This window comes from Phyllostomus hastatus, unplaced genomic scaffold (assembly GCF_019186645.2).
Source record: "Phyllostomus hastatus isolate PE091 unplaced genomic scaffold, TTU_PhHast_1.1 phas_contig_148, whole genome shotgun sequence".
Lineage (NCBI taxonomy): Eukaryota > Metazoa > Chordata > Mammalia > Chiroptera > Phyllostomidae > Phyllostomus > Phyllostomus hastatus.
In genome coordinates, this window is record NW_025333607.1 from 17,722,592 (window position 1) to 17,747,500 (window position 24,909).

At 45.5% G+C, this 24,909-nt stretch overlaps 1 protein-coding gene across 1 annotated transcript in view; it reads left to right on the plus strand.

Moving 5' to 3' along the window:
- USH2A (usherin) overlaps positions 1 to 24,909 on the plus strand; it is a 516,227-nt gene that overhangs the window by 311,764 nt on the left and 179,554 nt on the right. The window contains exons 39-40 of the mRNA XM_045859450.1: positions 19,530 to 19,680; positions 20,316 to 20,458. Coding sequence (XP_045715406.1) covers positions 19,530 to 19,680; positions 20,316 to 20,458 — 294 coding nt within the window. The remainder of the gene's footprint in view (positions 1 to 19,529; positions 19,681 to 20,315; positions 20,459 to 24,909) is intronic.

Consider the following 24,909-nt stretch of genomic DNA (forward strand, 5'->3'; position numbering starts at 1 on the left):
ATCAGCTTTTTTACAAAAAGATTTTATTTATTTATTTTTAGAGAGGGAAGGGAGAGAGAAAGAGAGAGAAACAGCAGTTGCTGGGGCCATGGCCTGCAAACTAGGCATGTGCCCTGACTGAAAATCGACCTGCGATGCCTGGTTCAAAGCCCACGCTGATATTAGCTTTTTATATGTTTCAAATGAGGACAGAAATATGATTGATGTGCCATTTTTGGAATACTGGTTATACCTTGATAAAACCAGAATTTAAAAAAAAATTAAACTCCAAAACACCTAATTTCAAAACCTAGTTGATTCTATCAAGTCTTCCTGTTTCATTGTTGTTATTGTTCAATAAAACTAATCTTATTAAAAAATTAAAATAACTTTGACCCTCCCACAAAAAAAAGGAAAAGAGAAACATGATTAAACCGTATGATAAACACAGGTTATTTTGGAAATGGAAACTAAGACCAGTGAAGCCATGAAACCAGTACTTCAGTACACATATAGTGGGCAATCTCAAAGAGTGCACATTTTTCACTTTAAAAATTATTTTGGAAGAGTATTTGGTCAACCGGAGAATTTGTGTTCCTTCCAGTTATGCAGCATATCCTTCCCTATATCTGCATATTCAGGTTTTTGTATTTCTGCAGCAACCACATTTTCAGGTTGCTTGTTATAACATACTGTTCAAGTTTAGCACTGAGGTACTCCTGGAAATGAGGAATATACTTCATCAGAGCTCTTGAATAGCATTATAGGGCAGGTTCAAGAGTTCTAGGCAAAGAATTAAAAAAATAAAAACGGAATCCAAATGTTAATCCATAAATATGAAACTTCCCTGTGGCCTCTCCGCCCTCGAGGCCTGGAGTTACTAATGGGGTTAGGGTTTCAGCTCTTAATGGGGCTCGGTGCATTAGTGCTTTGTATGCATGGAATTCAGCATTCGGTTTAATAAGTGGTTGACATTGGTGATGTCCCTTAATTTGCTTAAATCTAATTGGCTCTTTTATCAGTCAAACCTGTATGGATTGGCAATTGATCAGAAAGGGTCAGCCATGACTCCGCATGCAGTTAAAGGATGGAGCCACCAGTCAAAGCCACAGTTGCATGATAATAAGCAAGGGAAGAGCAAATGAGCTTAGAGGAGGAAAGCGGAGAAGCTTACAAGTTTTGCAGGATCTTCAAGTTCAGAACAAAGGCATTATGGAGTACATAAATTTTAAATACACCGCATTTTGCCTCCAGACTCAAACCGGTTTTTTTTCTTTGCACGTGAACTCAAATCTTGTCTGAAACTGTCTTTGTGACATCAAAGAAGTGCTCGGAAAGCTGAGAGAGACAGAAGTGGCATAAAAGGGCATAGTTTAAAATGATTAGTGACAAGTCCCATACTGATGAGCTAGAAAGAGGTTTTTATGAAAGTTTTATATTTTTGCAAAAGGCATAATTTTATTCTATTTATCTTTTTTTCTGACCTGCTTTGTAGTAACAGTGAAAGCAACTTAGAGCCACCTTAGTTGGGGAACTTAATCCAGTTTTGCAAACCCAATTCATAGCTTCAAATTGATGAGCGTTATTAAAACCCACAAACTTCGTGAAAACACCAAGCTTGAGGAATGTGTTTCTTTTACAAACGTATGTTATTAGGAAATCACAAACAGAGAAAGGCAGAATGATTATGAGAGGTTTGTTTTGGAACTCGATTTACTTGATCTCTTCTTGATCTCCTTTCCCAGGAAAAACACCGATGGAAAGTAGTGAAATTCATTGAGAAGTGGCACTCAGGCCCATGGTAAAAGCATAGGCTTTAGAATTCTGCACACCTAGCTTTGATTCTGCTTCTTTGCCTCACTGGCTGAGCAATTATGAGCAAATCCACAAATATATCTGAATCTAAATTTGTTCATCCGTAAAATAGGCTTGATGATAATTCCTACCTGATCCGGGATTACACAGCGCAGTATATATAATGTGCTTAGCACAGAGCCTGTCTTGGTAAACCTCTGTTTTATAATTTGTGAAATTTTCCTCACTCCTCATATTCGCTGTCTTGACAATGAACTCCCTGTTTATAAAAACACTTTAGAAAGGAACAAACTTCTGAGCCATGGAGGAGATGGAAGAAACTTTGAATTGTGCCTCCAGCAAAGGGCTGCCTGCGTCCCACATTTGCATACTCTCCAGTGGTTTGTAAAGAAACACACACACACACACAGTTAACTGCCATTTTTAGAACACCCCGGGGCAAGAGAGGGAGACCCCCAACTTTTTTAAATCACATTTTCCTACTTTATCAGGGGGAAGGGGTGGAAAGTATTATTCCTTTTAGTTCCATTGATATTTTTAAAATCCCATTTTAAAAAAGAAAAAAGTAAATTCTTTTTCTGTTTTTTTTATCTTGGAATAAAGGTTTATCTATAACTTTAAGGTTAAAAAAAATCACATCTGTCTGACTGGCTTGGCAGTTTGAAAACAACTCGAAGTTTTATTTGAATTCTTATGGTGCCCTAAAGAAATTTTTGCTTCATTTTTTAAAAATAATATCTTATTCTTTGCCCTTCGTTATCATTGACAGACTGTGCCTGACTCGCATAAATTCTGTGAGCATTTTTCTGTCCATATAAAGTTTCACAAAAGTGAGGCAAATTCTGAATGTATGCTGGGTACTTCCAGTCCATATTTTTTATCTCTTTGCCCTAGGAACTTGGAGGAAATTCTTGGCTCTCTATTCAGAGGTATAGCTCACCCAGAGACTAGAGGCTCTAGAAAGCTGTGAAAACATAGTGAAGAAGAGGTGTGACGACAGTGATGCACTACCGCCACTGTGATTCTCGCGTTCATTTATTCGTTGGGACAAATGAAACCAGACACGTAAGGGTGCCCAGAACCTACGTCATGAGAGGGATCCTGTCGGCACTTGGATGATCAGGGTGAAACTTACACTGCCTTTCACCTCGATGTTCCCCATGTGTGTTTCGTGCGTACCTCCCAGGGCAGCGATTCTCCGCCGGTGTGCTGGGGCGGGCACCCTGGGGCGCCGCGAGAATTTGTGGGACACGCAGTACATGACTATTCAGTCAGGGGCATTGACCTCTTTTCCCTTGGGTTGTCAAATTAAAACATGACAGCAGCCACCACAACAGCTGTCCTGTGGGAGTGGATCAAAATCATACTCTTTTTGTTTTCTTTGTCGGATTGGCAAATATATATATATGCGTGCCACAGAATTTTAGTGGTTAGTTTGCATGTGCAGTGAGATGAGAAAGGCTGGAGATCACTGGACTAGAGTACAAACCCATGGTGAGTGGATGGGTGGCAGCGAACAGAAGAGACGTGGTTGAATCTCTCCTTCTCGCTCTCTCTCCTTTTCATCCATTCTTCCTTCCTTCCCCCCATTCTTCTCCCGCTCTTCCTCCCCCTTCTTTCTTTTCTTTCCAGGCCTCCCACACCATGTGCCTTGACTCTGAGCACACAGTAGGAGATCAGTCATGCTTACTAACAGGCCCTCAGGGGTAGTCATAACCTTATGATTTTGGGGTGTTTTTTTTGCACCCATCAGGCCTTCATCCTTTTCACCCTTTCTTTTGACCGCAGTGTCCTATTTTCCCTCTGGGCACCCTGCAAGCTCCCTCTCAGAGCCAATGAGAAGCTGTAAACTATTCTAGCCAGCAGAGACATGTGGCGTGCCCTGGGTTTGAACCTGGGATGCCGCTGTATCTTCTGCCAGGCCCAGTGCCCCTCAGAGGGCCTGAGAATGCAGCCAACGTGGAGAAAGCAGAGCAGACCTGAGAGGAGGAGGTAGAAAGGATTCCGGTGACATCATTGATCCCTTTAATTCAGCTCTGCCGGCAGCCAACACTTTGCCTAGATTTTTCTATCCCCGCAGACAGCCCCTTTTATGGGCTGGGTGGATGTTCCGCCACTTGCATAAAGAAGTGTCTAAGCCCTGGCTGGCGTAGCTCAGTGGATTGAGCGCGGGCTGCGAACTAAAGTATCGCAGGTTCGATTCCCAGCCAGGGCACATGCCTGGGTTGCAGGCCATGACCCCCAGCAACCGCACATTGATGTTTCTCTCGCTCTCTCTTTCTCCCTCCCTTCCCTCTCTCAAAATAAATAAATAAGTAAATCTTTAAAAGAAGTGTCTAAACCACAAGACTCTTGAGAGTAAGGAAAAAGAGGAAAGCACATTTAGGGAAGCATCACAACACTTTAAAATCATACCAGGCTATGGCTGCTCACCGAGTGGCTTTCGTTCTAGCTCCCAAATGGGAGGACCTCCGGGAGCAAACCCGACATGAACCGATGGCAGCTGAGACTGTGCCGTTGCCGACCCCATCCTGAAAGTGCTCCTCAGAACCACGCCATCTGACCATCTTCTGAGACACGTCTCTGTCCACACCCCAGAGCCCTGAGCTCTGGCGACACCCTTTGCCCTAGGTAGCTGCTCGGGCCGACTGGCGTAACCTGACCCGATGCAGGCTTCTCACCTGTGAGCCGGCAGACCTGAACTGGGTCCGCGGCCCGCACAGCGTGACCTCAGACGAGGGGCATCCGCTGTACCTGGAGCCTGTTGACAATGCAGACTCCGGAGTCCCATCCTTCAACGACTGCGTCAGAAATTCTGAGAGCGTGGGGTCGAGGGACCGATCACTTACAAGAGACCCCCCTCCCAGGTTATCAGGATGCATACCCACGTTTGAAAACCACCCAACGAGGTCCTCTTTAAAACACCTGCGAAGGAAAGTTAGTCCGTGATCCCGTCTCTGACTCTGCAGCACACTTAGATCTGAGGCCCAGAACCACTGAGGGAAGGTAGGGGAAACAGGACCCAACGCCCCACTCGTCCTTGAATCTAGAGGCCCCGTGTCCTGGGTTCGAGTCCTGTCCAGTGCGAGGAAGCCAGCGTGTTCTCAAGTCCCCCGAAAGGGGCGGGAAGTGACACCCTGGCTCACCCCTCCCGGGCGCTGAGTCCCACCTGTGGCACCAGCAAGCAACAGGCGCGATGTTTGATGCACCGAGGAACACCGATCAGCCTGCAGTGGAGACGCTGTCAGCTAAATTCCCTGTGCTCTTCAGTTCCTTCACGCAACATCTGTCGTAAGGAACTCCATGTAACTAAACCTCGAGTCTCCGTCCTTGGGGACGTTTCTTAACGAGCATCTTGTGGCTGTGCTTCCTCGGAGGGGTTTCGAAACCTGTCTCCTCAAGCGAGTTACATCTTCATTCTGGGTCCCACCGTGTGCTGGCTTTATGACCTCCCCCTTAAGGGTTTTCCTTCTAGGAGTTCACAGACGCAGCTCCACAAGCGGGCTGATCGTTTTCAGCTGCCCAGAGAACAATTAAGATCCTGGGGTTGTTTATTTGAGAAAAACGCAGGCACACCTTGTCTTGCTGTGGCTTGGACCCCAGAACACTGCGATCGATAAAACGAGTGTCGCCGTGAAGCGAACCGTCATCTTTTTGCTGGTGCCGGGTCCTGTCTTCGGCGTGTGAAGCACAGTAAAGCCAGGTGCAGTCCAACAAGGCGTGCCTGCAGCTTTCTTCCCGGTAGTTAGTGATCACGCACACTGAGCCCCGACTGGGTTCAGGGACTGTTTGGGATATACTCATAGTAACCTTTAAGCCGCACCGACTCAACAAGGAAAGTGCTATTATCATCCACGGTTACACGTGAGGAAGCCCAAGGAAGAGAGACTGACTTGCAACTAGCTTGTCAAGGTCGTGCGGCTCGTAAGTGGCAGAAGCCACATTCACACCTCGAGACTGGCTTCGGAAGCCTGGCTCTGAGGCACCGCGCTCCGCGTGTACTAGAAGCACCAGCCGCTGGCCACGCGTGTCCCCTCTGAGCGAAGGGAGCACAGATGCCTCGCTCTTTCTAGTCAACAGGGCTCTGAAGATGTGGCCTAACCCTGCAGTTGTGTCGAATAGAGTCCTATTGGTAGTGTTGTTTGCGTGAAACATCCCGTGTCCGAACCTTGTCGTTAATGAACAAGGGAGCTGTCCTCTGTTAGATACAGGATCCTAGCACTTCAAGTTTAAAATCTAAGGAGAGGGGGAAACTTCAGTTGAAACAGGTGATTTTACAGCCTCACAAAGAAGCCTGAAGGAGAAGCGGTATGACCCAGCCCACGCTGTGTGTAGACAGAAAAAAAAGCAGCCATTTGGACCCTCCTCTCCTAGTTTGGGTGTGAAGACTTACTTGTCCACCAGGCATTCCGACACACTTCTTTCGTGTTTGTCTAAGAACTGCTATCTAAGATCAACTCTAATTAGGCGAAGAGAATACTGAAGTAACTTTATATTTAGGGAAAAAGAGCCCTTTAATTTTTCTGGAAATATTTACTTTTCTGAACTTCTAGTTCGTTGGTGACATGACTCGTTATTTACATTTTTTCTTTGACTTGTGACAGAAAGTAGGAGTTTTCTGACCTGATTTGCTGTTGCAGAGGCTTTTGGGTCCTCCGATTAGTCCTCACTTATAATTTAATATGCCACAACCGGTCTGCTGTTTCCTTACATTTAGCTTTGGAGGCACTTGTTAGAGTCATCAAGGAAAATTAAGAGGAAAAAAAAATCAGATGCTTGGAGATTGGTTTAATTTTCAGCCTAAATGCTGACAGTATGTGTCTATCTTGTGCTTATTGCATAGCACGCCTTCCGTTCTTCAAACAGGCAGCGGAGTTGCTATTTGCATACCACCCCATGTCAGCGCACGGCCACTCCTTGTCCCTCACCAACGCCCACTGAGGATGGCTATGCGATCGTGACACCCCTTTTTAGGGGTACAGACTGAGACCTGGACAGGAGATCACGCAAACATGCGGATGCGGGACAGATAATACCTTAGAACGCGTGCAAATGCATTTACCCAAAACATTAGTGCCATCGCAGCTAATTACTAAGTTGTCCTGTCTTTGGGCCTATATTAAAACTGAATTCTCTGCGTTAATGCCCTCCCTACCACACGGAAAATGAACAGGTATTATCTTCTGATTGAACGTAATATGTACTCTTGCAAAGAGAGACTTAATTTTTCTAACAATGTTGATTGTAGAAAAAATTGAAAAACTATATTAAAAGAAACAGAGCAAGAAGCTTCTATATTTGTAAAAACAATCATTGTTTCCGTGTATTAAAAACAAAAATTCCGTACCCTGGCTGGCATAGCTCAGTGGATTGAGTGCGGGCTGCGAACCAAAGCATCGCAGGTTCGATTCCCAGTCAGGGTACATGCCTGGGTTGCAGGCCACGACCCCCAGCAACCACACATTGATGTCTCTCTCTCTCTCTCTCTCTCTCTCTTTCTCCCTCCCTTCCTTCTCTAAAAATAAATAAATAAAATCTTAAAAAAAATTCCATGCTCTGATTCATGACACTGTGGTCGCACGAAGACACACAACAAGTGTAGCATGGGGAAACCCGGAGAGTGAAGCGTGTGGCACGTCAGGGAACAGAGTGACCGCAGGAACAGCCCCCTGAATCCTCTGGGTGGTCAGGAAGAAGCCCCCTCCTCACCGAAGTCTGAGGTTGGGGGTGTGACCGCAGAAACTGGCTTGGCCCTTGTTCGCTGGGCTGACTCTATAAACCCGGTACGCCAGCCTCTCAAACAGTGGATTCGTTTAGCTCATGGACGCAGGGTCTGTCAGACTCTGAATTTTACCTTGACCACCCCCGGTGACCCCCAGCATTTTCATTTTCTGTTTGCGTGATCTCCTGTCCAGGTCTCAGTCTGTTCCCCTAAAAAGGGGTGTCACGATCACATAGCCATCCTCAGTGGGCGTTGGTGAGGGACAAGGAGTGGCCGTGCGCTGACATGGGGTGGTATGCAAATAGCAACTCCGCTGCCTGTTTGAAGAACGGAAGGCGTGCTATGCAATAAGCACAAGATAGACACATACTGTCAGCATTTAGGCTGAAAATTAAACCAATCTCCAAGCATCTGATTTTTTTTTCCTCTTAATTTTCCTTGATGACTCTAACAAGTGCCTCCAAAGCTAAATGTAAGGAAACAGCAGACCGGTTGTGGCATATTAAATTATAAGTGAGGACTAATTGGAGGATCAGAAATGCTGTCTGAGAGAGATCACTTGACTGCTAGGAAATGCATCAGCTGTCTCCCTGTGTCTCGCGTGTTTGTACTGTCGGTCTCGGAAATACCCTTCCCCACAGTTTCCGAGTCTTGATGTTTAATGTAACACAAAGGTCTTTGAGAAGCACCGCAGGGGCTTGTTCCTGGTAGTTCTGGCGTGGAGGAAATTGAAATGTACACGGTTTCTTCTCATTTATCAAAGACAGGCAAGAATCTAAACTGACACTTTATATCAAATGAATTATGAACTGTGTACTTTGTACCTAAGGGAACAACAACTAAATTAGGCTCTGGGATTAAAGGGGGTGGGTGCAGGCAGAGGGAGAGAGACAAGAACAGTTTTTTAATAAAACATACAGTAATTTCTGTTACTGTGTCCGACCGTAGCGTGGCCAAACAGAGCCTTCTTATAGTACTCGTGGGTGGGTGTGGCCTTGCGGAAACCTGTGAGCTTTAAACACACCCGGACATCTTCTCACACAGCCAGGCTTTGTGACCAGCGAGAACCTCTTGATCATCTAAAGTTAACTTGTATTTTTTTTGTGTCAATGCTTCCTTTCTTAGGAAAAAAGAAAACGTTTTCAAATTCTTCCTGACAAAATACGAGATTAGAGGTTGCTTGAAGGGAAAAAAATTGTATGCAGGATAGAAATGATATGCATGAAACTGCCACATTCTCTATGTCTTCCGTTTATCTCTGACACCTGCACCCATACCCACAGTCACACTCACGTATAAGCAAAAGAAACGCCAGTGATTAAGAACACGGATTTCACAGTCAGCCTGATCGGGTTCATATAGCCTAGTAGGAGGAGTTTAATTTCTCCTCTTACTAACCTACATGACCTTGAACAAGTTACCAAGTTATACAGTCACACTGTGCCTCCTCTGGGGACTGGGACAAGAGACAGTAGTAACTACCTCATAAGGCTGACACAGAGCATTAAGTATGATACATGTGTGCAAAGGATAGAATGCATTGCTGGATGCAAAACAATGGTGTGCTGCATTGCAAAGTTTATCTGCGAGGAGATAGGGTAGCACCAAATTAGCACTCCACTTTTTAGCAGCTGCTGACTCCATGAGAATAGACAGCATTAGAACTAAACTTTGAAGGGGAAGAAGGGTTCAATTCAATATACCCAATCATTATTTCTGAGATTAATTGAAGATGCTTAGAAATTAGGGGTGCTCCTTGCTTTGTCCTTCAAGGTGAAGCTATGTTTTGATTACCATGCGATTTTTCAAATGTAGGCATTGCAATCTGTGCTACGTATACATTAAAGAAGGTTATTAATACTAATACATTTGTTTTCTACTTCTGAATTCCCTCAGGTTTATAAACCTAAAACTAACAAAATTCCTTGGTATTAATCTCACGTACTTTGGGATACCAATGCCGTCCTGGATAGCAATCGTGAGGCTAAATTCCTATAAACAAATAACCCACTTAAACAGTCTGATCGCAGATTGCCTTCATATACATTTAATCACATCGTTATTAATGATCATTGTGGTCAAATATGCACCATTGTTTATTTTCAGACTTTGATTCTGCCTCTGCTACCCATGAGCTAAAACCAGTTCTTAGAAGCCGTGCAGCACTTTTGGTGCTTTACTCTAAGAGAGAGAATGCGAAAGTAATGGCCAGCGGAGGCAAGGGGTGCCCCATGTAAGGACAGGTCTCCTCGTTATCATTAGTCAAGTAATTAATCAGGCAACTCGAATAGTAGATCCCGTCCCGCTGCTAAGACGACGTTTATAACCAGTCCCCTCTGGTTCTCCCATCGCTAAATGGCTGAAGTTCGTCAGTTACTCAAAGATCACTTAATTGCTTGGCTCTTCATTCTGCCCCAGAATATTCGGTCCAGTGGCACCACAAGAAAGAGTCCCATTCCTAAAAATGCAGTAGTTTATCTCCTTAACTACATTTTTGAACTATTGTTCTCGTTAGACACATTCAGCAAGAGAATATTCAGTGCAGTCTCTCGAAAGAGACTGGCTGTGCCCTCGCTTGAATTCACTCCTTGTTAATATCATGTATTAACCATGCCACGAATATCTATTTTTGATTTTACAAAGGTGGAATTCTTCAGAGAATTACTGTAAATGAAGTGAATGAGCAATATTTGAACTAAAAATAGGGTAGACTTAATCCACTAATGTTTAGGTTGTATATATTTTAAATTATTTTTCCAATTGAAGATACACTCTTACACAAAGGGCTCAAACAATCAGATTCTACAGGAAAGAAAGAATTTAATCTATGCTGCCTAGAAACTAATTTGGATGAATATGATGGTATTCAAAATAATAGGAATAATAAGAAATTCTCTTAGGAATACTAAGAGGAATTCAAATGTCAAGAGCAAAGGCTTAAATAGAGTATCTAAATCGAGGAAATCTGTAAGGACAAGGAATAAAATTTGATTGGTGGTTTGGGGCTTAACAACAAAAAAAAATTCTTCTAGCTGTTATGACCACCAGCTTCAGGGCCGCTAATTAGTCTGACAAAGTGACAGTTCCATATTCTAGTTAAACAAATAATGCCTCTAATGAAATTCAAAATTCCTGTTCTTCTCTGGGCACAAGGAGCCCCATCAATCACAGCTTTTGGGGTATTTGAGCATCAACAGAGGACGACTTCACTCTATCTGATGTGTCCTGGTTAACACGTGCGCTGTGAACCTGCCTTACGGAGTCATTTTAAGCGAGTCTTCAGTCTTCAGCCAGGAGGAGAAGTGGAGGCGGAGGGAGGTTGCCTTGGTCACACGGACACTAATGGGGAGTGGAGTCTCTCATTTCTCGAAATGGTCACTGGCGATTAGTATTCCGTGGCGTCCCTGCGTGCTGGCGCCCTCGGCTCACCTCTGACCCCTCACTCTCTGTCACTCCTATTAGGGGCCGTTCCGGGGCAGGTCTCTGCTTCTTCCCATCCCAATTAGGGCTTTTGTGGTGAGCACGGGGCAGCTCCTCACCCCCTGCAGGACAATCACCGGGACGGGTGGGACCGGCCAGCGGGGCCTTGTAGAACACTGGGCAAACACTGGCCCGAGTTCTGGCTGACGTCGTCACACGGCGGTGGAAAGCTGGTGAAATGCCGGGTTCACCTCCGAAATGTAGACTCAGAGGAGTCAGCAGAAGGCCAAAGGCAGACGGACCGTCTTCAGGTTCTGTTCAGGAACACGCTTCGAAATGTGTCATCTTGCCACTGAGCCGAGTGACAAAACATGATGGATTTTTATAACAAAGTTTTTATTGTATGTGTATGCTTTCTTCCTAATTGGAATTTTTTGTCCTACACACTCCTCTGCTGCACCGGTAACATTCTTGAGAAGATGTCTTCCTTTCTTTAGCTTGGGTCCATGGAGCCTGTAGCCCCACCTCCTCTGTCCTCACGCTCAAGCCTTTGATTCTGAAAATGCTTTTAATCAGCCACCAGAGTGTAGACCTTATTAGCTGCCTTATTAGACTGCATAGTATATGTGTGTGTGCTTGTCATATTACCATATTTATAACATGATATTTCTAATGATATCATTATATTATATATTGTGTATATATAGGCACGCAAATACATACATATCCAAAATGTTTATCTTGATGGGAATACTAGGAAATGCATCATTCGTACCTAATTTACGAGCGTACATGTAAGTAAAGGCGACTTTCTGGAAAACAGTCTGTCATATTATATGTGAAATGGTAACAACATTCTATTGACCCAGCAATTCTGAAAAGCACACCGAAAGATGCACTGGTTAGGATACTCAGGATATTTAGTATTACTTGTAACGCCCAAAACGATATCATTCTGTATCCATCAAAAACAGCTTTGTTAAGTGAACACTCTTAGTCTATAAAGATATTACAAGCAATTAAATGCTTTGCTTCTTTAATAACACTCCTGTCCGATTCCATGTGTTCATTGGAGAAGGACTGATCTGGCATTTTTAGGTAGATGACCACTTTGATTGAACCACACTGCCAGTCTGCATGCACTGAGGAATTTCTGTATTAAAGGAGGCTGAGATTAAGATTCTCGGTGGGTTCAGAGCTACAGGTGCTGTGGAAAGAAACATCAGTCTCCCCGAGCTCTGCTCTGGTCAGAAAGCCCAAGGAGTACTGAGCTGAAGTATAAGGCGTCGTATTTCCCAAGGGACATTATCACCCCGGGACAGGTTAAAGCCAGGAAACAAGGCTAGATCATGGTCGAGGAATTACATTAGATGGAAACTACTTGGAGGGAGCAGAGGTGTTGAACCTGAAGTGGGGAGATTTCATGGAGAAGAGGACAGCTGCTGATCAGGGCCTCAAGTTCAGTGCCGCGACTGCGGCAGAGGCCGCTCTCAGGCAATGGGATGCAGACCCAGCCTTGCAGGGTACCGGTTGTTGGCGTGAGCACCTGTGTGCCTCCGGCGCTCCGAGGAGTCCCGGGGCATGCCTGCTGCCGCCCACTTACCCCACGATCGCTGTTCAGACCGCCCTGCTTCCCTCTCGGAGGACACTGATGTGGACCAAGGACCGTATTCACCCTCAGTTACCGTTACCAGTCCTTTGTCACGAAGAGCTGACCTATCTTATAAGAAGTGCCCGAAAATGGGACGGGGCCACTTACAAAGCAGCCATTTTCCTACCACTGATAATCAGCAAACAGAGGCCCCAGGACACCCATTTGGGGGGCGGGGGTTAGGCAAGAATTCTTTATTTGGCGGGAGGTTGAAGTTGGTGGCTTTCAGGCTATCTGCACTCCCAATTGGAAATGCTGTTGTTTTATCTCTTACATTCTATGGTCAAGGGTCAATTTCAAGACATATCTACAAGTGACACTGAACTTTCAAAGGTACTTCTCTTGCTAACACGAAGACCTGTTTGTTTTGCATGCCATAAATTTCCACAGGCATTGACTAAATCCTGAGAACGAGTAAATTGACACTGGTAGTTGTATGTGAGGGGCTTTGGGGACAATCAGGGGACAGAGACCCTGCTGTGACAAAAAATAGTAAGGCCAGGGAAGTACTATTTGAGACTATGACTTGGACAGAAAATAAATCCAGCCTTTACTTTCGTACATCTAATTTATTTAACACCATTGATGATCTGCTTTAATACTTATGTTTAATCTATTTAATGCTTCTTTTCTATTAGAAATCACCTCCTGGAACATGCTGTTTTGTGGCATAGAATTAAAGGCCCTGCCTTTGAATTTCAATAACCCCAGTTTAAATTCCCACTCTACCAGCCACCGGTTTGCGAGTTGAGATAAAATATGTAACCTCTCCGAGCCTCGGCTTCATTATCGATGTTACCAAGAGTTAACACTACAATTTTGTGGCGTAATTCCGAGAATTAGGGGTAATTATGTTAAAGAAGCTGGCGCGTAGCGCAGGTTCCAAAAGTTAGCTATCACGCGAGACGATTTGGTGAACATTAAATCCGTTTTAACCTGCTTGTCACTGCTGAACGCCGCTCTGGTTGTGCATCCTTGTGCTCAAGGTTGACCGTCCATTTGTTAGCACATCTGCATATTCCTCATAATTAATATCTGTTTTTAATGACATATGGTTTAGTGACTGGAAATTGAGTCTTGCCTTCTGTTTTCAATTTGTTTATGACTCAACGACTCAATATGTGCGTCTGAACTCTAATTTTCCATTCCGGGGACTGGAATTTAAAAGCCTCGCTCATATGTAGCTGTTTCAGAAAATGAGAGGAAAACGTGTACTCCGAGGATTTGGAATGTGTGCCGTGCTCTCCCGGCAGGACGCCCAGAGATCACAGGTCAGGGCTTCTCTCGTGTCACGTGGCCAGGGACACCTGAGTGGGGAGGCCTGCGGACTCAGCGCTGAAGTGGGAGCAGCCCGGGCTGCGCTGGGGTCGGGTCCCAAGTGAGGCCAGCAGGGGGCGTCCCGTCTGCCTGGAAGGAGCCCAAGCAGGCCCGACGGGTGTCCCTGGCGCTGGGATTAGGCTGAGGACGTGATGCCCCAGATGAACGAGGGGTCCCCACGGCAGGGCCCCTTGCAGGCCTGTCCCCCTGAAAGGCAGCATCCAGGGCACATGGGGACACGAGTTCCTAACCTAGGAAATCCTGGTCGTGTACGCCTTTGTTACGCTGGGTCCACAGTCTGTGTTACTGTTGTGTGAGTCACGTCTTATCTCTCCATGGAATATCAGATAGAGCGGCCCATCCTTCTTCCCTGTGTTCAGCCCTTTCCCCACCGCCGGCAGAGAACTAAGTATAGAGGGACATTGCAGAGCTCTTATTATAGACTTAAACTTAATACAAAATATTATGGATTCTTTGGTATCTTTGTGTAGTATTGTATTCTACTACTTGGAAATGCGCACACACACATGTGAATACACTGCACTGGAAACAAGTTGGAGCTGTCCTGAGAAATTGGTACTATGAGAGTCACATTGGACTGACTTTGTCCCCAAAACTTGACTGTTCTGGCCACTACCACCTGAGTAAGTCACTGGTCATATGGGGAAAAACATCTCTCTTTTTTTTTTTTCTTCTTAGAGCGTCCCTAGAGTTCTCTACATCCGTATGGTAGAGAACTCGACCAAGGTCGGGATAGTCTGTCTGGTTTTCGTTTTGGGGGAAGGTTTGTGGTTTTGTCATTTGGATAGAGAAGCGTCCACGAGTACCCGTCATTTAAACGTTTATTCAAATCACGCATTCAAATGATGATACCAGCTAGAGTCGTCTCATCTGTGATGAAACCTGTCACTTAATGTTTTGTATTCATTTTGCCTTCCCCCCCAAAAAAGGTGAAATTTGAAATTTCACTCAGCGCTCCCTTCCTGTGAATTTATAGGTCTCAGTGGCTGTGTTACCCAGTTGTCATGTAGGATTAGTATTTACTGGAGGAGACGTGTTGATTCAGGAGGCTGTCTGTGGAGTGCCTGCCCCGGGAGGGTCATATTAAACTTGAGAGAAGCTTTTTGAGCAACACGGCATCTCGGAGACAATATATCACGCTGGTGGATGCCCGGCTCCTCGGCTACGAAGGCCGGCGTGGAATTATGGCCGGCTCCCGGTTATTGCTCCGGGGCTAAGGAGCCTCTGAGGAGTCGGCCTAGGTAAAAGGGGTTAACCGGAGGGGAAAGAAAGGTTCCCAGAACGCAGCGTCACTGAAAGTGTACAGAATGGATAGTGCTGCCTAAACAATTGAAGATGGTCACTGTGTTTGGAAAAATTCTGCAATTTTTTTTTATCATCCAAGTGTGACCAATTTAATGGTGTACATTTTTTGTTATAACTCAGAATTCAAGATCCATTATTATTATTATTATTATGTCTATTTTTGAACATTTCTATTCTTAATAGCACAGTAATGTAGTTTTAACACGAAGAGATTATGTTTGTGTACCTATTTAAAACTCTCATTTTTATGTTGATAATGTGTTAGAGCTGAGTTTTATTCAGAATTTGGATTGTTGATTAATTTATATTTCTTGGCACAGAAATATTAACAAAAAAGAATATAGTGAGGGACATGGCTTTATATGTTATACTTTATATGGAATTTGCTCTTTTTGTACATGGTCTTTTTATGTACGTGCGTTTGTTATAAATCAATTAAAGAACATATATCAAATAGGAAATCATCATTGTTAAAACCATTTGTGTTCACAGACTAGATATTAGTTAAAAAATGTTTAGCCACGAACATCCTTCTAACCAAAGATTCGGAGTGCCGTTTTTGGGTGGCTGGCCCCAGGCAGCAGCCTTACTGCATTTCCCAGTCCTGTGACATCTCTGCGAACTGGGGGAACCGCTTCCTAACATTCATCTCTCCCCAGGCATCCAATCTACTCTCTCGCTTTGGCACTGAGCTGAGACCTTTGCTTTTATCTCGGTCCCTGAGAAGATGGGCGCCATTGGAAGAGATCTTGGCTGGCTTCACGTCGACAAACCTACCGGTCTCCCAGCATCTGCAGCCCCACCCCTGCATTCACTGCTGCACAATGGGTGCATGCGCCTGCTCTACTCCACAGCCAGCGTGCATTGCCTTTCGGTTCCACCCCCGTGTGCACTGGCTCGCCTCCCACTCCCACACAAGGAATTGGCTCTGATAACTATTCCTCCTTCTCCTGCTGCATTTTCGCCAGCCCATTCTAGGTCCTTCTATAACAAATAGGCATTTCTTCAGCAAAATGGGCTTATTTGAGAACACCAAAGAATTGCAATTCAGGACAAGTGGTCTAAGGGTGAACCACACAGGAGTCCAGAGCAACAAAGGAGAAAAACTCTTTTATGGGCATGGGAGAGGCCGTTGTCAGCAGAGTCCATCGGAGGAAAAGGAAAATTTAAAGTGGAGTGACTTTTCATTGGCAGAGGTATGGCTGTCTCCCATTGGCTGAGCTGTAGCTGGGCAAGGAGGACCCCTTCTTCCTGCTCAGGTAGTAAGGTGGCATCACTTCCTGTTGGAGAAGCAAGGTACACCTTCATGTTGGGGACAGCACTGTGTGTTGAGTGACCTATGCCAGTTCTCTCCTCTAGTCTCCCGAGTCCATTTAAATGAGGCGTCTGTTACTAATTTTCACAATTCTAATAAGCTTGCATGTGCTGGAACATCTTCCAGTTTTTAGAAAACCTTCCTTCAGTACCGCCCACTTTCCTAAATGCTGCCCCCTTTTCTACTCCCCTTGAGAACAAAATCCCCAAAGACGCTGTCTGAGCACCCTGGGTCCTCTCCTCTCTCCTTCCCACTCCCTTCTCGCCTCCTCTGATCAGACCGCCACGCCCACCTGGCACGGCGCCTGTTCTCGGCAGGTCACCAAATGCCTCCACTTGGCCAAACATAACATAGAGCTCTGTCTTCCTGTTTCTCAATCTCTCAGCACACTTGACAGAGTTGAGCCATCCTTCTTTTGAGATATGGCTTCTTGACTTGTCTTCTAGGCCAGGCTTTCTCTTAACACTTCCCCACCTCACTGACCCCCCCCGTCCTCCTGACCTCAGAAATGTGGCGGTCCTCAGGGCTCTGGCCTCAGACCTGTTCTGCTCTCACCCCTGGTTCCTTTCATCGAGTCTCAGCCACTGAGCACCGCCCATCCATTCACCCACAGCTCCCACACAGCCTGGAATCTTCCTCGACGTTTCCGTCAAGATGCATAACACACCTCTTGTGACCCAGACAATCCAGAACTCTTGATCCCCTGCTTAGCTGACTTCCCCTGCTTAACCCCTCACTGTTCTTCACCTCAGCACTGACACCGAAGTTCCCCGGGGTGGTCAGACCAAAAGCATCGCATCACCTGTACCTCCCTTGTTTCCTCTTGGCAATACATGCCCCACTCAACTGAACAGTACAATGTGTCACTGTCCCCACGGCCATCAGTCGAATCTCAGCCTGGATGACCACATAGGTGATCTCCTCATGTCTACTCATGTCCTTGCTCCTCCGACAGCCCCGAGTGGCCTTTATCACTTTAGAATCATGCCATTTCCTTTATTAATAACCCACAGTGGCCTCCGCCCCATTTAGAATGGCACATGGAGTCCTTACTGCGACCTGTAAGGACTAGACCCTGGCCACCCCCGCCAGGCTCCTTTCCCTCCCCCCCCCCTTGGTCTGTTTCAGCCACATGGGCTTCTGTCGGCTCCTTAAGCACATGCAGTGCTTCCCCTTCTCGCTGCCTTTGAGCTTCCTGCCCTCGGTCTAGGCATTCTCGCAGCCACTCTCCTACGTCACCAAGGTCTTTGCTCGCAGGTCACCCGATGATACGCTCTCCCTGTGTAACCGGATTGTTATCAAACACCTAAAACCACACACTTCTTTCCACCTTCTCCTCCTGAGCACCTGTCGCAGTTCGGTATGATCTCCCGCATCTGTTCGCCGCTCGCTTCCTCCATTCCCACGTAAGTCCCATGGGTCAGCGGCTACGTCTACTTCACTCAGTGCTGTTGCCCCTCCACACAGAGATCGCCACTTCACACAGAGTAGAGGCTCAATAAACGTTTATTGAACAAATTAGTGAGTTAACCCTTACATCCAATTGATGGGACATGTAATCTAATTCTTCCATTCTCATCAGTGCTCATTGGTTAACCTCAGGCTCACAGTCAGTTCTCTTGAATTGGAAAGTACGTGAGCTCACACTGCATAAGGTTATGTATGAAATAAAGTTGTGAATGAACCCTGATATTTGTTTTTATTATTCTGATCTCTTTCACCAATAGCCTCTAGTAATTCTTGGTCAAAAGGAGCTTATATATTACAATATTTCTTTAAAAAATTACATTATAAAGCACTTAAATTCTAAGGGAAGTTCAAGTTAGTCTCATAAAATAACAATAATAATGACAACTAACAATTGAGAATTCCTAGGACCCACAATGAGGTGCCTTATTTACATGGTCTCTGATCTGGATCAAAAGTAGAATCCGCATTTCAAAGATAAGAAACCCAAACGCAAAGTGGGGCAGGCCATTCTGCGACTTCCCTAGGGCCACAGAGATGTGTTTTGTTGGCTCCTGAGTTCCTGACCAGCTTTGGAACAAATTCCGCGCTGATAAGTTCATTCAGGTTGTACCTGTCGGAAGCACTAATTCAGTGATCAGCGTCACCTTGTGAGTGTGGTTTCAGCAGAGCAGACCTGAGCTCTCCTTGTTCCTGGTAACCCTCCTGGGACTGCTCAGGGGGGCCTCCCTGATGGGGGGCAGCAAGCAGGTACGCCGAGTCCAGGAAAGACTGGCCCGAGATTCAAGCAGACGACAAAAAGCAACACGTAGGTCCCACTGGCAGCATTTTTTAATAAGTTCAGCGTCACCGTGAGAAGGCGCAGCAGACTGTAAAACACACGAGGAAAGAAGTTTCGTTCTTGTATTTTCATGGGTGAGAATTGAGGCCAGAAAGTGCTAATTTCAGCCAATCACATGTACTTATCATTGTAAAAAAATACAACTATAATGAACCTTCCTCAAAAAAAAAAAAACCACAAACAAAAACAAAACAACAACAACAAAAAAACCTTTGTGTTCCTGAGTAGTACTGGGCTTGAAGCGGCAGTGGACGATATTGAAGAAAATTGGAGAAATAAAAGTTCTGGGTTCTTTTCCTGTTGGATTGCTTGATTATTGAGCAAAAGTTGAATTTAAAAGGTACTTGAGTACTTGCTTCACGGGATCCCCTATGTGTGTTCAGTTAGATACACTGAAGCGCAAGTGAGAATGTGCTGCACGTACATTTGTCTTGCTATTTGTGGTGCGGGGGCGGGGGACAGCTTCTAAGAGTGAGACCCTAACTGTAGTTGTGTTGAAATGAACACTAAGGAAGTACTGCAGTTCAGGAAGGAAAATGTTAACTTAAATGGACCGTGGCGAACATCGGTGTCGATCCCGAGGAACAGTTTTCCCGGTATATGGAGCGGCCCGGTCCCACCCAGCATATGTTAGCCGCGGTTTTCTCTGCTCTAATTCATCTGCGCTTGTCGACAGCTCCAGATGGCGTGCTGCCTCCCAGGCTTTCAGCTGCCGCTCCGACCAGTCTTCAGGTTGTCTGGTCCCCACCAGCTCACAACAACGCCCCGGGCTCTCCCCGATTCCAGCTCCAGATGAGGCCCGGCCACTCCCCCCGCGGATTTCTAGAGTGAGCATTCCGCCCGGTCCATCCTCCCAGCTGTCGCCTGGGTGACGCGGGGCAGCCATAACTTCATCTTTGTCTTGTTCCCCATGGGTCACGTTAATTCGATTGGGGACACATTGGTTGATAACATTATATAAATTCCAAGATATTTTGAGCACTACTAGGTCAGTGCTCATTTGCAACAAACAAAGGTCACCTTTTGAATGTCCAAACAAAAAACAAGCAACACCCTAGGAGATGATTATTTGCTTTCAAAAAATATCTATTTTTAATTTATATAGCATTTTGAATAAGATTTCTTTGCACTTCATTTTTCACGAGCACATGCATTGCATAAAGCAAGCGTACACGAGGCTACAAAATTATAATACTTATTCAACAAATTCTACGTGGCAATCATTCTCAACACTAGACTAGAATTTATCCAGTAGTACTATAATTTACAGCTCACGTAAGTGCAGTATTATGAACCCTCAGCCAAATGGCTAGTTATTTTAAAAGAGGTATCACGTGACAACAGAAAAGTGTAATCCTCACATGTGTGCTGACATTCTCTGAAAAGTCTGTGCAATCAGGTTTTATTTTTCCTTAGTTTTTTGACTGTCGGGAGCTTCCTGACTAAATTTTCTTTCCTACAGGTTATTTTCCAGCCCCTCGGCATCACTAAGCTATGAAGTGAGAGATCTCCAGCCGCACACGGAGTACGAGTTTCGGTTGGCTGCCTGCAACGGGTTTGGCAGCACACACAGCGCTTGGATTGCGTTCATGACGACAGAGGACAGTGAGTGGTCCGATGACGCGCGGCCAAGTGTCCTCTCCACTGGGGAGTCTTCCGCGTTTGTAGTTTGTCCTCCACCGAGCAATGAGTCTTCTCTATGTTCTTGACATTTAGTGACAATACACTTTTGTGGGGTGGTTAGACTTCCCAGAAAGAAGAAAAATGTGGGCTTGGAGGCACGGGGGGCTGGGCTTACGGACAGGAAGACGTGGTTCACAATAAACTATGCGATGGCCCCATTCTGTCCTTCAAGGCGCATCTAGGTGTCCTGCAAGAGAAAGGTTATCTTCTTGTAGTCTATGAGCAAATGTTACTGTGTTCTCTGCTCTGGTGGGATTCTTGCAGGTAGAAGACCATGAAATATGGGCCTTACTTTATGAGGATGCTGACAGCACTGTAGTACCTCTTCCTGGGAATAGATGTCATAGTACTTTTACTTGCACTTGACGGACAGCATTCTCCATGGAGAACTGTAACCTAGCAACAGGTCGGGGTTGCCTTAGTCAACCAAGAAAGTGACGTGTCTGGTTTTTCATGGAAGACTTTTGTTTGCCTGTATATGTTCTTACTAGGTTATGTAGGAAATGAACACAGGGATATAATACTTAGTTTTCTAGAAATTACCTCTGTAAAGGCATACGTATGGAAGTGTCACTTTTTAGAGAAGTAAAGCAAGCTACAGAGTGAATGAGGACACAGGATCGTGGAAGGAGGAGGTTTTTAGGGTTAATCTTGTCAGACCTTTTAACCAGAGGATCCGAAGAAGATATTGTTCTATTGGCCAACTGCCACGCTCGCTCTGTATCCGCTGCGGATGTGAATGATGTTTACAAGGTTACGTATCAGTCCAAAGGCATAGTGTTCAAAACAATACCAATTGTTTATTAAATATATAGATTCCTACTTCTAGTTCTGCAATATCCTTTCATGACATTGTTTTTGTGAGGATAAGGCATCCGATAAGATAGACTCAGAACTGGGTACCGTCCTCAAAGTTTATTTTACCAAAGTCTATTATAAACAATCATGTATAATATTTTACCCAGTTCTCCCCGGGAGTCAGTTGGGGTACTACTGTACAAGGAAGGGCACAGCCAGTGCTTTTGATTGCAAGGGTGCTCTTTAGTAAAACAATCCATCCAAAGGACCAACAGCACCCGAGCAAGGCTGGACGGCATCAGCACAGTGCTTGGCGTCCCTGCACCCCTTACAGGGGCAAGGTGCGTACACTCCAGGGAAGCTGACGGAATGGTCACCACCTGCGTTCAGATCTGCGGCCCGTAGCGCTAGCACTCAAATAAAGTTTTAAAGGGGTGTTAAAAAAGAAAACAGCTGAATAAAGATGAGCTGAAAATGATTATTCAACCCACTGCAGAGGCGATGGCTCCATAGGATACCACATTGGACGAGGTGAAAAACGGTCTCCTCTCTCTGGCACTCCGAATTTCTATCGCCACAGAGACAGGGTGGCGGTGGGTCACCTCAGTGGCGATGCTTATTCAGGAGCGGGCACGATCCCCTATCTGCAGGGAGGAAGTTCTCACGTAAAGTCCGCAATGTTGCCAAGCACCAACTCGAGCAGCAGCGTTTGTTCAGCGAACTTGTCTCCTGCATCCTCTTACCGTAAACCAGATCTGGCGGGCTCCAGGTGCTTGGCGCCTCCATGCATGGAGACGCTGCCTTCTCCGTGATTTTTAGGGCCTGGGCTTGAAGTGAATAGTACTAGCCCTTTGTCTTCCTTAAGTAAGAATCAGTAACACCCCAGCCATCATTTTCATTCAAACCCTTCCCCTAAAACCGATGACCTCTCCCTCCCCCCGCTCACGCGCAGACTGAGCAGTCAGGTACATTGGCCGAGAGCCAAACTCCAGCCGTTGGCCCCTCCAAGTTCAGTGAGCAGCACATGCTGGCCCCTGACGCCAGACGACAGTGTAGTCTGTGTTTGGGGTGTCAGTGGAGATGGATGCCATCTCGGAAGGGACGTGCGATTGAGGTGACAACGACTGAGTGATTGGCATTGGGCACAAGCAGTTTTTCTGTCAAGGCTTCAAAGCATTACCTATAAAACCAGGCATGCTGACAGCTCCATGCATCCAGCATCACACTTTGTTCGCCCTTCTGCCCTGTACCTCCCCTTCTGCCCCGCACCGCCCCTTCTGCCCCACCCTCCTCATTCTGCCCTGCTCCTCCCCTTCTGCCCTGCTCCTCCCCTTCTGCCCCGCTCCTCCCCTTCTGCCCCACCCTCCTCCCCTTCTGCCCCGCTCCTCCCCTTCTGCCCCACCCTCCCCTTCTGCCCCGCTCCTCCCCTTCTGCCCCGCTCCTCCTCATTCTGCCCTGCTCCTCCCCTTCTGCCCCACTCCTCCCACTGCACTGCAGAAATCTGACAGCAGCTCAGCGATGAAACAGCAAAGTCACCTCACACCCACATTTAAGTTTTGAACTATCAATAGGCACCTTTCTGCCAAAGCCTCAAAACTTCCCAGTGCCCAGAAGGGTCACGAGAGCGATATTTTTAGTGTGAGAAAGCAAGGCTGATTTTCATCAAGCCTGCGGCCAGCTGAGAACAGAAGGAGAAACCTGGGCAGGAAATGAAGAGTAGCCACCCAACCAAATGCTGGGGTGCAAAGAGAAGTCCTCATGGGCAGAAAAAAGGGCTGTGAGGAATTTTTTCATTACATGGATTGGAGTGACATTGGTTGATAAGATTGCATAGGTTTCAAGTGCACAATCTATGGTGCGAGATCTGCATGTTGCACTGTGCGCCCACCACCCAAAGTCAGCTCATCTTCCGTCACCGTGCGCTTGACCTCCTTTTCCCTTTGCCCCCCCCCACCCCTTCCCTCTGGCCGCCACCGGGGTCTAGGAGTTTCTGTTTTATATGTCCTAATTAGAGAGGCTTCTGCCTGCCCCAACCATGTGCTATTTCACGGTGGAGTGGGGAGGGATATACCGAAAATGAATCCCAAAAGGAAAACAATTCTTCTTGTTCTCATATCTGCAGCCTGTAGTGAGAGCAACGCACTCTGAGTCTTTGTCACAGGGAGAAGTGAAAATATGGTATAAAATTTGATTAATGGATGAAGACAGTGCTAAAGTAGGATTTTCCAAATTATTTAGGTGTATCTGTGCCCTTCGGAATATTTAAATGTTATGGCTAATACGGCGTAGAAAACATCTTTTTACTCATATGTTTTAGAAGTTAAAGGCTCAACCTGCATCCTGAGAGTGCGCTAATGTGAGAGAATAGGAATATTTTTAGAAGGGTAAAGCATATTTTTATCAGATTTTATTTAATGAAGAAATCGAGGTCCAAGTTTCAGCAATGCTGTACCAGTATTTTGCTTTCTCCATTCCAAATAGATTTCTGAATTGCTTTGAATACTAACTTGCAAATGCTGCTGTGCCTGTCCTTTCAAACAGCAACGTGGGCAGCTGTCGGAGCCATAGTAGAAGACTTATGATAAAAAGTAAATTATTTAATGGCTGATTTTTAGAGCAAAATGGCTCTGTATGCGTGTCACCACGTAGTTTGTTTGTTTGTTTGTTTGTGGCATGGATCCCACTCCTGTAATTCTTGCATTTCCAGAATTAGTAAAAGCAAGTGTTTATTTTCCATTCCATTCTTAGGACATTTTTATATCCTAAGACCAGAAGCTACAGGTGACCAAGAGAATATCCTTTGAAAGGGTGGAATGATTGATGAAATAGTCTGTTCCCTGGCCTCAGTTCCTCTGTTGGTCTCTTGGATTTCTACTGGGGGACCATAAAGCACAAAGCTCTTCTGAATATGGAACTTCTAGTTCTTGGAGGACCTTTTTCCCTGCCTTCCTGAATTCTCACATCAACATATTTAATTCTCTGTCCTAAACTTTCAGGGAGGGTCCATAGCCATTTACTGAACAACATGCCCGGAAATTCTGGAAACAAGAGCGCTCTTCCTTACTTATCCTGTATCATCCCGATTGCTGGAAAAGTGGAGAAAAGCAGTCTTCCAATATAGGTTCTCCTACTTTCAACTACCAAACAGAATCCTTTCAATGGCCACACCGACTGGCCCTCAGCTCTTCCTTTTGTTAAGAGTGATGCCTGTGTTACCTTTGTATCACTGTTGTATCACAAAACAAGAGTGATACCTTTTTCTTGTTTTGTCCATTGTCAAAAAGGCGAATGTTCGTTCTTGTGCAAAACCGTAGTGCCCATTCTTCCTATTTGTTTTGGGATACAACTACTGAGTCATTTTCATCGCCACAAGATTCATATTTCTTCATCTTTATTGTATTGGTCCTATTACATTTAAACCTCTTATTAGGGGCTATCAGAAATCCTTTTGGGACATAGTTGGAGTATAAATAATACATTGATAAAAAGAGTCCATGATTAAAGGGATGATGGGATCCCTCACTTTACTCTTCTGCTAACAGATCAGTAGTGACGATCAAAAGGCCACATTAACA